Source organism: Apodemus sylvaticus, chromosome 13 (assembly GCF_947179515.1).
Source record: "Apodemus sylvaticus chromosome 13, mApoSyl1.1, whole genome shotgun sequence".
NCBI lineage: Eukaryota > Metazoa > Chordata > Mammalia > Rodentia > Muridae > Apodemus > Apodemus sylvaticus.
In genome coordinates, this window is record NC_067484.1 from 54,914,504 (window position 1) to 54,930,983 (window position 16,480).

At 42.2% G+C, this 16,480-nt stretch overlaps 1 protein-coding gene across 2 annotated transcripts in view; it reads left to right on the forward strand.

The window, feature by feature from the left end:
• Positions 1-16,480, forward strand: part of Dpysl3 (dihydropyrimidinase like 3) — a 107,533-nt gene that overhangs the window by 77,601 nt on the left and 13,452 nt on the right. For both annotated transcript variants that reach the window (XM_052155488.1, XM_052155489.1), the window contains exons 5-8: positions 2,593-2,654; positions 3,433-3,513; positions 11,626-11,694; positions 14,337-14,457. In XM_052155488.1, coding sequence (XP_052011448.1) covers positions 2,593-2,654; positions 3,433-3,513; positions 11,626-11,694; positions 14,337-14,457 — 333 coding nt within the window. The remainder of the gene's footprint in view (positions 1-2,592; positions 2,655-3,432; positions 3,514-11,625; positions 11,695-14,336; positions 14,458-16,480) is intronic.

Sequence of the window (16,480 nt, forward strand, 5' to 3'; positions counted from 1 at the left end):
TAATCTTTTCTGAGGTCACATTCCTAACGAATCTGAGAGGAAAGGTTTCTAACCTCTATCAGTTTTATAAGACCAAATTGTTAATATTTTATAATAATGACACATCCTTAAGAAAGTCTTAGACATGCCAGGAACAAGGATATATTGATAGTAATAATGTATGCACTCTGTGTGTGTGTGTGTGTGTGTGTGTGTGTGTGTGTGTGTGTGCTATCATTGCAATGATTATTTTGGTTCCATTTTTCATCTTAGATTCTTCTGGTCTCTTCTTATGTTCTTGTCATTAGACACTGTACACCCACAGGAACACACATACTTATGCAAATGTGTGCCAAGTGCTCAGCTTTGTAAGGTGATCCAGGATATCAGAGATGGATAAGCAACAGCCTCTGCTGATCATCTGGTGCAAGGGAAAGCAGTTGAAGGAATGGCAGAAGATAGGATGCTTCAAAGTACCAGACCTGTTTGGCCACTGTGCAAAAACTTGAAAACTTCATGTGTCTGTATTGGAGGAGAAAGGATGTCTCTTCCTTTCTATCCCTTCCTGCACCCTATAAATATTACCCAATCCTTGAGAACACAAAACAAGCAATTATCCCCATCCTCCTTCTCTGTTGCCTGACACACAGAGAATCTTAACTACAGTAGAAAATTCAGTGGCTTTAAGGAAAACACAGAACTTGGGTCATTCCAAGGATGACTTGGAGGCTTTTGGAAATGGGAATATTGTGGAAAACTGTCCTGAGCTGACCCACGCTGAGTGGGGACATTCTTGAACTATAATCTCTTTTTTGGTTGGAGAGATTGTGGGCTATGCTGACCTTAATGGTTAAACCAAAATTATTTTCCTTTCCTCAAAATGATTTTCTGTTCCACCATCCCACCTACTTATTCATTTTGGTTGAAAATTAAATAGATCTTTTCCTATAATGCTGATGACTTAGGTATGGAAGTACAAGGCACAGATTCAAGTCACAAATTGCTATCTGTACACTCTGTTAATTGACTGAAGCCAAGTTTTATATCATTTTTTGTTTCTACAAAATTTGAAATTTAGAAACTACATTCGAAGTTTAGAAAGTTCACACATGAAAGAGTTATTCTTCAAACTGAGTGTCTTCGTCAATGTTCTTTTGCTGTGAAGACACCATGACTACAGCAACTCTTATAAAAATGAAACATGTCATTGAGGCCAGCTTACAGCTTCAGAGGTTTACTCCTTTATCCCCATGCTGGGAAGCATGGCACCACACAGACAGACATGGTGATGGAGAAGTAGCTGAGAGTTAGACATTTAGATCCGTAGGTAGCAAGAAGAGAGAAAGACACTGAATTTTCAATTTGAAAGTCCAAAACCCACCCCCAGTGACAAGTTTCCTTCAATAGACCATACCAAACCCAACAAGGTTACACTTTAATCACTGTCAAGCATTGTCACTCCCTAATGACAATTCAAATAACTCCTCAGCCTTAACGTAGTCTTGTGCCACCACCACCTGGTTTATTCTTCAAACAAATTGTAGAGAATGGAGGGAAAATAGTATATTTAGAAAAAACTGTGCATGTGTGCTATGTATGTGTAAATGCATGTGTACAGTGTGCTGTGTATATGTGTATTCAAAAGTATACGTTCCATGACAGAAAATATTACATCATGTAAATATATACCTTCTACAACTTAGAAATAGGTTTTTAGGGAGGATATAAGACTTTCGGAGATTTGGCTTTAATTTTATTTTGATGCAAAGCATTACTGGGTGGCCAGATACATTTTATGTGGCCCTGCCTACTGGCAATACTCATGGGGTCACCAAGGAATAGAAAGGAAACTTCATAGCAATCCTCCTGCCTCAGACTCTCAATAATAGGATTAGAAGCTTGTCCCATTACCAGGTCTAGCCCAGAAATAGTTTTTAAGGTTAGTTTTATTGTCTTCTTTCTCCTCTTTGGCACATCAGCCTGCAGCTTAGTATATAACAATCATTCACCAAATAGTGAAATAAACCCACTCCATGGAGACCATATGTTTGCCTCACAGGGACTAAAAGACCATTGGCTCCTTTAATGGTGAACTACTTCCTTATGAGGTGGGAGTTATTTTCCAATTTACATGGGGGACAAAAACGGGTAATAATTCCCAGGTGATTGTGGTGTGGCTGTACATTCAGGTTCTAAAACCCCTAGGGTCTGTGCACAACTGGTGTGTTAATGCAACTTCTTGGTATCTGCTTCCTCAAACAATATCAATTATTGCTCTTCTAAACTCTTGCAATGCTGAGAATTGGGGCTAGCAAAAGATACAGAAGGGAGACACCATTCTGCCAGGACACAGGGCACTACTTGCAAACTATGGATTTTACAGGACAAGAAAAGGCATAATAGGATAAAAGCATTCCAAATATCCTTACCTCTATTGGACAGGCACCTGAGCCATGTGCTCAGGGTCTCTCTCTCTCTCTCTCTCTCTCTCTCTCTCTCTCTCTCTCTCTTTCTTGTGTGTGTGTGTGTGTGTGTGTGTGTGTGATAGACATGAGAAGGCTGTGGTGATAGTTAAAACTTTTTCCTGACTTTTTCCCTTTTCTTGTCTGGCAGGCATTAATTCCTTCATGGTTTACATGGCCTACAAGGATTTATATCAAGTTTCCAACACTGAGGTAACAATGCATTTGGCTGTGTGGTTTGGATGGTCTGCATGAGTTTTCTATTATTGCTGATGACCCTGGCCTTTGGGACATGAGTCACTGTGGTTGCTTGTGGGACGCCACTGTGCCAGGTTGTTTATTGAAGACCTTGTACATACTACATTTTAAAGAAGGTTATGGGTTGGGTGCCTAAAGCAAAGGAGAGAGGTGCTTGAATAAGGGAAAGCTGGTGTCTCCAAACCTCTTATAAACCTGGTGAAAGTGTGCATTTCTCTGCCATATAGAATCAGGTGGGCTTCCTGCCAGTTGCACTGGCTTGGCTGTCATATATTTATCAGTTTGCCTTTTCCTAGGAAATATCATATATGTGCATGTGTTTGGATAGACCTGAATCAACCATGAGAAATGCAAGAAATTAGTACTCTTAACTTGGTGGAGAGTAAGGGTAATTTTGTCTTGAAAGGCTCAGAGTAATAGTTTGAATATGTGTGTTAGCTTTGACCAGGCTGTTGGGGCTGTTGAAACACTTGTTGAAAAGAATTCTGGTATACCATGTGTATGCTCAATGAAAACTTTCTCCATTCAATCTGGATGCCTGAGAGAAGGCTTCTCAGATATTGGTCCAAACTGTATGTAAGTCCTGACAAATCTTTTATAGAGACAAAGCCTCCTAAAATCTCTTTGGACTATATTCCTCTCCGTTTTAAGACAGGTTCAGTCTTAGTTTTTGTAACTGGCCTTTATGTGATGATGCTAAAGGAGGCTGTGATGCTGTTCTTTTCTGCTTTAGCTCTATGAGATCTTCACCTGCCTGGGAGAGCTGGGGGCCATTGCTCAAGTTCATGCCGAGAATGGAGATATCATTGCCCAGGTAACTGCATAGAGTGAGCATTCTGTGTGAGCTTGGTTCTGCATCCCATCCATTTCCTCTCTTCAGCATGACTTGAAAGCCCCGAAGTGTTAATGACTGTGGCATAAACACATTGCTAAAGACAAAATCCATCCTCAAAAAGCTTACAGCTATGGGCTCACATTTTAATTCCAACATGAGGTCTGCAGAGTAAGGAGGGTCATCAAAAATTCGAGGCAATTAGATGTGATAGCAAGCTTTTTAATTCCTGGCTGGAAGCACTGTGTCTTAGTTCTTGAAGAATTGGTATTCAGCCAGGCAATGGTGGCAAATGCCTTTAATCCCAGCACTTTGGAGGCAGAGGCATTACGGTCTCTGAGTTTCAGGCCAGACTGGTCTACAGACCCAGTTTAAGAACATCCAGGACTACACAGAAACAGGCTGTCTCAAAATCAAAACAAAACACAAAAACAAGTCTTAATTTTCAAGGTCAGGTAGTGGTGTTTACCTTTAATGCCAGCACTAAGGAGGCAGAAGAAAGGTAGGTATCATAAGTTCCAGGACAACCAAAACTATATAGTAATCCCTGTTTCAGAAAACCAAAGCCCAAACAAACAAAAAAACCAACCAAACAAAGAATCTTCAGATTGTTACCATAAATCTTGTTACTAAATGTATAGCTTTTGTTTATAGTTTGACTGATGTCTTCTCCACTTGTTTTTAATTTTGAGGCAGCAACTTCAACTTAGATATTTATTTAGTTAGGAAGTCAAGACAGGAATATCTAAAAGTGACCTGCTAAGTAAGCCTTCTGTCCCTTAAAGAGTTTACATCTAGAAGTTTTTGATTGGAGTAGAAAGAAGAGAGTGCCTGTGGTCTTGGCTGTCCTTTTAATTGCATCTGGAATCAAAAACAAATTCCTGAGCAAGTCCATGCATAGCTTTTCTCTCTGTCTCTCTGTCTCTCCCCCCTCTCTGTGTGTCTCTCTCTCCTCTTTCTTCTTCCCTCCCTCCATCTAGAACTCTTTATATACCCTGTTAGTCCCCATGGAACTCAAAGAAATCCCCTTGCCTCTATTTCTGGAATGCCTGGATTAAAGGTGTGCACTGCTATGCCCAGATAGCAAGGACTGTTCTGTAATTGACCATTTAATGTGAGCCCCCCCCCCCCAAATGTGGGCAGTGCCTTTTTGCAGCAAAGCATATAAAAGGACAAGGTGGAAGGAAACTGCTTTTCTGCTACTTATCCTCTTTCTTGCTGGCAAGTTACCTTGTCCTGCTGGTCGGTGGTCCGTCTCTGAAAGTAGGACCATGTTCTTTGTTATTTCAAAAAAGACTGAAGATATCAGAACATCACAACAGGATTCCTTTCAGCCTTCTGCACCAGATTGAGACTGGAGAAGTCCAGCTTCGTGCACTGAGCAACTCTGGATTGTCTCTTCAGATAAGCCTCTTCAGAGTAAGGACGACACTGACTGTTGGACTACAATGACCATGTCCTTATTTATGAAGGAAGGCTACTTCTACAGAGTTCCAAGACATGGAATTCATGAGCCATAACTCTAAGTCCAATTTCTATAGCATGGCAGAACCTGAGATTGAAGTGGAAATGGAGGATGAGCAACAGGTAATCGCTCCCGAAGTGAACAGCGTTTTCCTTGAACATGCTCTAGGCTTCATGGACAACCCTGAGTACCAGGGTATCCTGAACCAACAGGGTGATAAGAACCTGGAAGTCAGCTTCAATGACCTTGGTGGTGGTGATGTCACCTTCTTGAGCCAAGAGAGCCATCAAAGCCCCAGACATCTACAGTTAGAGGGATTGGAGATCTTAGGTTCCAGAGTTCCACAACCCCAGCCCAGGCACACTTGACCACGAATCCACAGATGTCTTACCCCCTGGTAGCAGAGCACACTGGAGCAAGCTTTTCAACAAGTTCTGCACCCTAATGTGGTCACAAAGAGGATCCTTGCAAGATAGCTTGCAATATGGGACAATCTGAAGTACACCATTGGTTTAAGATGAGAAGAGCCAAGTACAGGGAAAAGCAGAGCCTGCAAATGCTCAAAAGTACCCCTGATGGTACCCAAAATTCCTTTAACTCACATTTTTGCAGAAGTCCTGGAGTGCCATCCTGGTCCAGGAGCAACCTAACCCCTTTCATCAGTTACGGTCTGAGTATTAAGAAAGAGAAACAAGTTCTCAGTTCAAGGCCAGCCATAGCTACTTAGGGAGATGCTGACTTAGCAGAAAACATCTGTGAAATAAACACTTGAGCCTCCTGGTCTCTGGGAGAAGAACAACAAACAAACACCAGAAACAACAACTATAAAAAAGGATAGAGCAAGTCATGAAAAGTAAAACAAGCAAGGAGAGGACTGGACAGTCTAGGAAACCAGGCTATAATAGAAAGAAGAGTTTGAGAGTGAGCCCAAGCTACGTGATGTTATGCCTGTGCTAAGGCAGCATTTCTTCAGAAATTTGACCCAGGACAGCAGATCTCAGAGCCTTCCATAATAATGAATTTAGGTCATGTTGGGATCCACTGGCTTCTCAGGAACCATATTAACTTTCTAAAGAAATGATGAAAGCAAGAGCTACAAGGTCCACAATGATCATCTGTAGGAAGCGAAGCCATTCACTACCCGTTTCCTGGACTGCCTAATCGGATGGATGCACAGTCCCGACATTCTTTGAGAAATGCACTCAGCCCTGAACTCTGCTAGGAGGAACCAGGAAGAAAAGGAGATGGAGATCTCCATTCATCTGATGACATTCACAGCGAGGAAAACAGTTCCTTCCTGCAGCATCTCTTGAACACCTGGTGCCAGGCACTTGACTGTAGAGGCCAGCACAAACAGGCTTTGCATAGCCTTCGATGCCAAAGAGAATTCAAACTAATCTCCTTCAGAACATAAGCAGAGGTCAGTGACTGTGGCAGTCAGGCCTACAGGAGTGGTATATAGGCTCTCATATTGTTCTGTGACCCCTTCCATTCTCACCATGTAGCTTAGGCTGTCCTTGAACTTACAGAGATAGATCTGCCTGCCTCTGTCTCCTATGTGCTGGGATTAAAAGTATGTGCCACTAGACCATTTTCAATAAAATAAAGAAATAAATAAAGCTTGACTTCTCAGTGCAGTTACTTGGGGACTAATATAAGTTTAAAACTGTAGGAGGGGGTAACTGAGAGAGGGACAGCATTTGGGATGTAAATAAAATGATTAATTTAAAAAGTAAAAGAGCCACTCAGTTTCAGGCTCAACAGGATGTTACCACTGGCTTATGGATCATAATGAATAACCAGTAGAAGCAAATTTAATCTCTCAAATTGATATCCCCCAGCAGGCATCTTTAATCACAGATACTGTATCTGGGGCTCCTTTCCTCTTCATGTCCCGTAATACAGGACTCTAGCTGTTGTGATTTCAGAGGCTCAGCAATATCTTGAGATAGGAGGAGGTGAGCGAAGTATCCAGTTCTCTCTGATTTTTTTTTTTTAGTGCAGTGATATGCTTTCTTTCCATGTCTCCCCCACACGCAAACTTAATGAAATCTATTTACCCAGAGTTCCCGGTTTGCACTGCTTTCAGGGGATGGACCCATGGGTGCTAGAACTGTTACCCCTTCCCCCTTCCCATGTGTTCAGCCCGGCAACCAGAGGCCCTAGCTCTTCCTTGGCAGCCATGGAATCCAGTCTCCTTCTTGTATTTTGGACCTGTAGTGCCATTGCTTGGTTGGAAAGTTTCCCCCCTGTGGCTCCTCAGTGCAGATGCTCTCTCTCCCGTCTTCATCCCACCTCTTACTGATCTTGGAAAGATCTGTTCTCCATAAGGAAGAAGAATTGGGGCATTTTTCCATTTGGATAAGTTTCTAGTGTGTATTTATTAGATTCAGCTACAGCTGAACATTGTATCACGTCACCTAAATGAAGGCAGCTGCTATCCTCAAGAGTTTTCCTGCTATGCTTCCACATGAGTAAGAGCAAAATAAAATCTCCATGGGGTAGAAACAAGGAGAATTTTCAAATCTCCCAAATTGTCAAGCTAGGGCTGAGTGTTCTTAAATGACACACTGAGCAATGTCCTTAAACCCACAGAGAAATGTATCTCCCCTCCTCATTAAAAAAACTTCCCTTTGCAGTAGGCAGAGACAATCAGAAAACCACACCAGGTCAAACACAGAGAAGTACTGTCTCAGTGGTTACAGCTACAACAGAGCTGCTCTCATACTGACGGGCCTTAGAGGAGTCAGAAATGTTGTAAGATCCTCTAGGAAGTCAGCCATGAGATTGTGTCTCCAGGAAACAACTGGGAAACCTCACCCCTGTTAACACCATCTTAGAGCTTCCAAAACAAGACCCAGGCAAGAACATTAATAGATATGATGACCCAGAAGAACAAAATCTCATAGGACCTCAACACTAGGCAAAGAATTGCAGGCAAAAGGAGAATTAGCCTCCCCAGGATGAGTGCGGAGATAGTTATCTAATACAAATTAGTTAATCCTGAAATTATGTGCATATGAGTGCCTCCAAAAAGACTCAACAGGTTGATTAGATGTCTCTGCTATTACATATATGTAACAATTATAATTTTTAAAAAAACAGGTCAACAGACCATGCTTTTGAGGGGGAGTGAGCGGTGCATATTTGGGAGGGGTTGGAAGGAAGAAAGGGAAGGGGGGAAGTAATATAATCATATTTGAATTAAAACAAACACAAAATTTAAAAAGCCTATTTAGTCTGTATCAACTATGTTCCAAGCAAAAACAAAACAAGGGTCATTTCCTCATTGGAGCAAGCAATCCACAGCTGTGCTGTGTTCAGAATAGTGAAGTCTTTATTGTTGTGATATACTCATGGAAGCAATGTTTTAAGAGTTTGACCTTGATAAACTGGCTTCATTCTGGGTTAACACGTTACCGGAACAGAGTTGATATAAGGCAGAAGATATTTAATTGTGAGCCTTAACCTTTATGTGCCTTATCAGGGAGGAAGGCTCTTACTTGAGCCTGAAAGAAAATGTCTAGAATTGAATCAGTGAAAGTGGCCAGAAGACAAAATGAGGATAATTTGCTAGAAAAATCAGCTTCTGAGGTGTTAAGAAAAATTTTCATACTGTGTGATGTAAGTTCTGCAGGCTTTCTCCTGTGTATTCTCCCAGCCACCCCAATCCCACCATCCCCACTCCGAATTTTTTTGTTTTGTTTGTTTTTCTGAGATAGGGTTTCTCTGTATAGCCCTGGCTGTCCTGGAACTTGATCTGCACACTAGGACAGCCTTGAACTCAGATATCTGCTTGCCTCTGCTTCCCAAGTGCTGGGCTCTTGGCTTTCTTTTTTTGTTTCATTTTGTTTTTTGTTTTGTTTTGTTTTTTGAGACAGGTTTTCTCTATATAGCCCTGACTGTCCTCAAACTCACTCTGTAGACCAGGCTGGCCTCGAATTTAGAAAACTGCCTGCCTCTGTCTCCCAAGTGCTTGGATTAAAAGGCGTGCACCACTACTGCCCGTCCCTTGGCTTTCTGTTGGTTGATTGAATTGTCTGGAAGAATTAGGCCCACCCTCAGTTAATCTGTAGACACACCCACAAGTATGCCTCACCAATGTAGGTGATCACAAATTCAATCAAGTTGCAGTTAGAATGTTAGGCTGAGATAACTATTTTCTGTCTAGTCTGCCATTTTGTGATATCATTAGTGCCAGAAGAAAACCTTCTCAAATGCTTTTAGTACTCTTACTAGGATGTTCTGCACTTTGGTGTTCTTAGAAGCCAATCACCACAGAGGTCAGTTAGAACTGCTTTCTGTAGTTAGCTACAGTAAGCTTGGATCTGCACCAACCACTCAGCAATACATGCTGAACCTGTGTGTGAGCTTTTATGATATTGTCTTTATAAGCTGCACCTGGGATAGACCCCAAGATAAGAGACACCTGGACCTTTGTAGAATAAGACTTCTATTTTGAGTAGGGGATGAATAAACTTTAAGTTCCCAAGACCTCCCTGGGAACTGATACCTCACTCGGCAGAAAGAGACGTGTATATGGCTAACTGACAACCTGGTTGGCAAGCTAAAACATGAACAATGTTAACCAAGTCCCATCCTCTTGGACAAGTCAAGTCCCCAGATTCAGTTGAATACCTCATCCAGTGTGAGTTGGATAAATGTACAACAAAGACTTGTTCCTAAGGAAATCTATGTCTAAATCCTGATTGATGGAATAACTTGGCACAGATCTTTGTAGATGTCAGGCATAAAAACAGCCCTATAGGATTTTGACTCAAGGTCACAGTTGCTCAGTCTAACCTGAGGCCATTATCCATCAGTTCTGGGACAAATGTTCAATAAACTAAACCTGTCTGACTGAGATCAGTGTCCTGTGGTTTGTGAGGTCCCTCCTGTTTCCCAACAGCCTGACCATCAAGGTTAATTTAACATCCCTTTTAATTTTAATTACTAACAACAACATAACAAAAGGGGTTTAAGAATCTTTTTATACTAACCCTCTACCTTGTAGTTCCCAGGTGAGACAGGCTTGTTTCCACTGCCAACTCTCTTGCTTTTCTAGGATCTCCCAGGCCACAAAGCTGGGGTCACTGGAACAGAGGTTCTTAGGAGCTAGCCTTAACAAATTCAGGGTACAACTGCAGACAACAGCAGCCCAGGGGTTCTACCACACCTTACTGTGTTCAGCAGCCATATGCTTCTCCATAATCCTTGTTCATAGATATGAAAATAGTAAGAGTCAGCCTTGAGAAGAAGCAGGCCTTTCTGTCATATCTATAATGTAAATCAAATGTTATCAAAACAGTATCTCAGGTAATACTTTCAAGAGGCATGATTTTTTTTTCTGCTTGAATTCTGAATTCATTCATCTAATTCATATATTTAAAATACACAAACCTAGAGGTGAGGCTGATATTAAAACACAAGTTGTCGGAACTTGAAACTGTAGCTTCTCATTAGGCCAGAATAGAGTTGGGAATATGCACTTGGACTAGAAGAACCCAGATGAATCTGATAGAGAAGGCAGGTGAGCAAATGCTTGGGGATCTGGCCCTAAACCGTAAGCTATGTGGCATTAATGATGGTACTAAAATCAGAGTACAGCATGGAGCAGATGTTCAACACCTTTCTTTTTTTTTTTGGTTTTGGTGTTTTTGGTTGTTTAGAGATAGGGTTTCTCTGTGTATCCCTGTCTAACCTGGAACTCACTCTGTAGACCAGACTGGCCTTGAACTCAGTAATCTGCCTTTCTCGGCCTCCCAAGTGCTGGGATTAAAGGAGTGCACCACCACTACCCAGCTACACCATTCTTTTCTTTTCTTTTTTTTTTTTATTTGGTTTTTATATTCTTTGTTTACATTCCAAATGATTTTCCCTTTCCCGGTTCCCCCCTCCCCATAAGTCCCATAAGCCCTCTTCCCTCAGCCCATTCTCCAATCAACCCCCTCCTTCACTGTCCTGGTATTCCCCTACAATGCTGCATCAAGACTTTCCAGAACTAGGGTCCTCTCCTTCCTTCCTTCTTGCGAAGCATTTGATATGCAAATTGTGTCTTGGGTATTCAGAGCTGGGCTAATATCCACTCATCAGTGACTGCATTCCATTTGTGTTCCTTTGTGATTGGGTTACCTCTCTTAGGATGATATGTTCCAGTTCCAACCATTTGCCTAAGAATTTCATTAATTCATTGTTTTTAATTGCTGAGTAGTATTCCATTGTGTAAATATGCCACATTTTCTGTATCCATTCCTCCCTTTCATGAATAGAAATAAAGGAAAGATTGAACTAGCCAGGAAGTAGGCAAGGAGATGTTCCCAGGGAGTTTGGTCTAAAAGTTGTGAAGAATAAGTGACATTTTACTGGTAATGTAGATAAAACCTGGACACTCTTATCAAAAGATCTTAATAATAATAATAATAATAAATAAGTAAAACCAGTTAACTTTTTAAAGATTTGACTCTATTGCTCCAAATGCAGAAATACATATTTGTCCAACATAATAAATTTTATTCTTTTCCTCCTTGAATGCATTTTAGCACAGAGCATACAGATATAATTTTCTCAAATGCTCGCTGCAGTCATCTAAGAATGTTTTCCGTTTTTTTTTTTTTTTTCTCTTATTTTAGGAGCAGGCGAGGATGCTGGAAATGGGGATAACCGGCCCAGAAGGCCACGTTCTGAGCAGACCAGAAGAGGTGAGTTTCATGGGGGGTTGGGGGAGGGGCACAGAGTGAAAAGCCAAGATGGGGGTGAGGCTTGTTTTCACCAGTTTTTTCTGGGAGACTGGTTGTCACAGTCCTAGCATGCCACTTACTTTATGTCTTCTGGGATGTTTCTGTTTGGCCTTGCTTGAGCCACATCCACACACAGTTTAGGCACAAGTGCAACTGGAAGAATGTGATTATCATTGTTGGGAGACTTCTCTCAGAGACATCTGCTGGCTAGAAAGTGTAATGGAGATGCTCCCTAGGCCTTGAGTAGGAGAGTTGGATGTCTAAGCCTGTCTAATCATCCCAAATTCTAGAGAAATTCTATGCACATTTTTAATATTGCAGTGAGTCTTGAAAAACACTGACAATGTGGGAAGTTGAATAGACTTTTCAGTCAATATGCCTAGTTGTTCTTGTCTCTTTTGTCAGCACCTGCTGCTGGCACAGGGGACAGAACTTGAAATTAGTTGCCCACCAATCTGAGAGCAGTGTTGTTCTGACCTTCCACCTTATGGGATCACAAGGCTCCCATGTCAATGAAGCTAATCCTCTTATGGCAAACTCCACTGAAGAAAGAGAACCTAAACATGTATATCCTCCCTCATTTCTTCTATAGCCAGCAAGAAATTTACATGTAACACAGATATAGGGAAAGATTCCTATTACAATGGTGCTATACATTTTTGCAAGCTGAATAATACATTTGTGTCAGGTGCATCCAGAAGGAGATGTAGAACATGGTGAGCTTTCTAGACATTGCCAGTTGATATTATCTGTAAATTAAGGATGGGCATTCCATTCACACACAACATTCCTGAAAAAGTATCTGCCTTAATGATTCCAGGGTCTTTGTAAGAGACATTTATTCCTAACTGTGTTAACTTCATGCATTATCTCAGGTATTATTGGTTCCATTCTATGTACTGGCCTTTCGTGGGTAAAGTTAGAGGTCAACCATGAGCTAATCATGCTTGAAGGACTGAAAATTCATTTATGTGGTGTTAGCCGGCCATAGTGGTCAACACTGTTTATGAAACTGGAAATGCTGGTCTCTGGAGAGATAGGCTGGCAAGACAGATTTCTTTAGACACAGCCAGGGGATTTCACAGCAAAGTCTATTTTTGTTCCCTGGTTTGTTTTCTTAAACTTGTTCCACCCCCACCACCTCAACCTTTCCCAGTCCCTTCTCCTTTTTAGTAGGAAGGCCACTTAGCTGTAAATATCTCCAGCTTTAGAAACTCTTTTGAGTAAAGTTGAAAAGTGATGTAACCTTCTAAAGATAGTCATGTCATCAAAGTGCAGAAAACCCTTAGGAGCTGGGAGGGAACAGGATCAAAGGAGCCAGGGCTGAGGTCATAGAGGCTGCTGAAGTGGTCAGCAAAGGTATGAAGGGGAGGGAGGCTGAGCATAGGAAAAGCCAAAGCCCTTCAGCTCAAAGCTCACCAAGACATAATCTCAAGTGATGCTGTTCAGAAAGCAGAGCAATGGGCACTGAGCATATTCTCCGGGGTGCTGTGTCTGAGTGCTTGAGGTTACCTGCACCCCAAAGCCATCTGGAACATGCCAGCTCAGCCAGCCCAGTTCCTCAAGCTGACTGAACCATATTTACAATGGAGTGGCTGGTGTGCATTATGCAGCCACTAGACATCTGTAAGCCATTTGAAGCATTTTTTAAAAGTATTGGTCTGTGCAAGCTAACCCAGAAAGTTATATCCATATGAAAAGAAATGTCCACTGTTTCGCTGCTCCAGGATGAGCTGGACTTGCTCAGGGTTTGGGCAATGGCAGAGTTCTCATTGGTTAGAAATTGACCAACAATCACACCAACAGCCACTGTTCCGGGCACTGATTTCTCAAAGGGATTAATCATTTCATCCTTACAACGGCTCCAGAGGTCAGGACTCTTTGGTGCTCCCACTTAGTCAGGAGAACAGCAGCAGCACTGAGAGATTCTGAGGTCTACCAGAGGTTTCCTGCCTGGTACATAACAGAACCAGGTTTTACTCTCAGTCACCTAAGGGAGCCGGAGCTCCCATATCTTACTTGGTTAATCAAGTGTGGGGAAACTAATCAGTATTCCCCACATGGATTAAGTGCAGCTGCCTTAGTTGGAAGCAGGAACTCTACATAGGCTAGAAGAGATCAGTAATAAAAACAGTGGCTGTGCTTCAAGGCTTGGCAATTATTCTAATAAGAAATCCTATGCAGAACTAACCCTTTGCTGACACCATAGCTGCAGGAAATGTCTTGATGAATGCCGTGCTCCTGATCATCTTCATCTGGGGATGAGGGGATTTTGCTTTCCCAGAAACTCTGCTCTGAGATTGGCGAATACCTTTCTCCTCTCCTATGCTAAGTATAGGAGAGGAGAAAGGTACAATGACAGGCAGTGCCCTAGGCACAACCCTATGCTAGTCTCCTCCTTTGTTAAGAGACAGAGACACAGCAAAGCCCAGGAATGTAAGAGGGAAGATGAATCCAGAAGCAGATCCAAGCCATGTAATTTCAAATCCTCCTGGGTGGTTTTTAGCCTCATCAAAGCACTTTATCAGCACCTGTTATAGAGGTGGTACCTGTCAATGGTGAGGGGGCTCTGTTTTACTGATTGCTGGGTCTTGGTTTTGTAGCTGGAAGCTGAGGCTGTGTTCCGTGCCATCACTGTCGCCAGCCAGACCAACTGCCCCCTCTATGTCACCAAGGTCATGAGCAAGAGCGCGGCTGATCTCATCTCACAAGCCAGGAAGAAAGGTGATTTGTGCTCCCAGGATGGTGAACTTCCTATAACACCACATGGCTCTTCCCCTCCCTCTCAGGCTGGCCACTATAATAGAAATGGCGTCTCTTCTGTTCCTTGCCATGATCTCTAGGAGGCCCTTTCTACAACTAGAATTCTGAGGTTTCTTCCATCTCTCATATAACTAAACTGAGGCTCAGAAGGTTTAAGTAATTTGCCCAAAATAACAGCACAAAATAATTAATCCAAGATTTAGTACATCTTCCACTCACTTTCCATCTGTCTTCTGTCAGTCCATATTATCTAAGATTCATAAATAGACACCCTAGTCAATATTATGCTAAATATAAAAATCCAAGATCCAGGTCGAAACTGGGTTAAACAAACTATTAATAAGTAAAGTTTTGGATGTAATTGGGGCACAGTTAGCTTGGCAGGTTTCAGCAAAGACATTAGGACACTAACACTCTCATCCACTGTTTTTTAGTTCTTTTATCCCCCTGGTGGTTCCACAATCAGTATTAGCTGTGAAAGGTATAGATAATATGGGGAAGGGTGCATCTCTTGTCCTCAATTCCCAGTGAAGGAAACAACGAAGAAGTGGCTCAAGCAAGCATCTAAGAATTTGATTATTTTGCCTGGGATCTTTGTGCATCTCTGAATCAGAGGCTGCCCCAGAGCCAGCATCATCAGACCAGTCCTGAGAACTCATCACAGGTGTGGTCACTCTACCTGGTCATTCAGGTCAGAACAAGCTAGTTTAGAAAGGAGTAGAATGGCTTTTGTGCTGTGGTCTTCAGGACCCAGGGCTCTGTCCTTCTTGCCTTTCTGCCTTCTGCTGTGCTGTCCACTGCTGTTAATTTAACCAGGACATGCAGTGTCTAGAACTCCCTGTTCAAAGTTTTTATTTTATTTTTTTAATTTTGTGCCTGTCCTTTGTGATAGGCTCTTGGGCTTAGTGTATTTGAGAAACTAGAGATGTGGGCTGTGCTTGGTTGTGAAAGAAGATTCCCCAGGTAGTCATGCATTGTTGTTGCTGTGTGCTGATGACCATCTGCTAGCAGAGACCTAAGATGACTGATTCATCAACTAAGTGGACTCGAGGAACAGCCCTGTCAGAGTAACTATGGTTAGGGGCAGTCCAGCTGACTTCTGGCAATGTTTTTCAGTTCTCTGGCTTTCTGGACCCTTTTCCAATGGGACAGGAATCTTTCTAAGTGTCCAAATGTCTTCCTAGTGGTGAGGTTCTGGGGTCTTTCCTACTTTTTCATGTTTATGGAAAACCTGCTGGTTTATGACTTAGCAGTTAATGGTCCTACTGCCCTGGATAAGAGGCATTTGGGAGAACTAGAAAAGCAGCTAAATTCTCCTTACTAGAAGTGAGGTTTGGATAGGAAGAGGTGAAAAGGAGGGAGAAAGGAAGAGCAGGAGAGACCATTACACTCACCCTATCCACCCAGTACATTATCCTCTCCTGCCCTCTGCTGGTGTATCCCACATGAGCTCTGTGCTTGGAATAACCCTCAGACAGTGTGTTTTCAAGTGTAAGCTACCCTTGCTTCATATTTCACGATAGAAACTCCATTGCATTAGCCTTCTGACTTGTGATTGTCTGGTAAGGAGGACTCACACAACTCTTCTTCCAAGGTTAAGGAGAAGTGTAATTGTGGGACAAAATAAGGGCCTTCAGATATTGAAGCTATAAACATTTTTTGGACAACCATTCTCAGGGAGAATTGAGAGTACTTCCAACAGAGGAGATGGAATATGGCTTCCTCCTGGATTTATTAAAGTTCAATTTCCAAAGGATCTCATCATCCAACATCAGTTCTGTTTAAGACCTCTGGTGCTCATAATTACTATTAAAATCTTAACTTTGGGCTGGCGGGTAGGTGAGGTACCCTAAGCACCTGTGTAAAAGCACTTGTGACAAAGAACAAGGGCCTGGGCCAGGCTCTTTCTCCACACACACACATATTCACACACACACACACACACACACACACACACACACACACACACACACTGTGTAATACA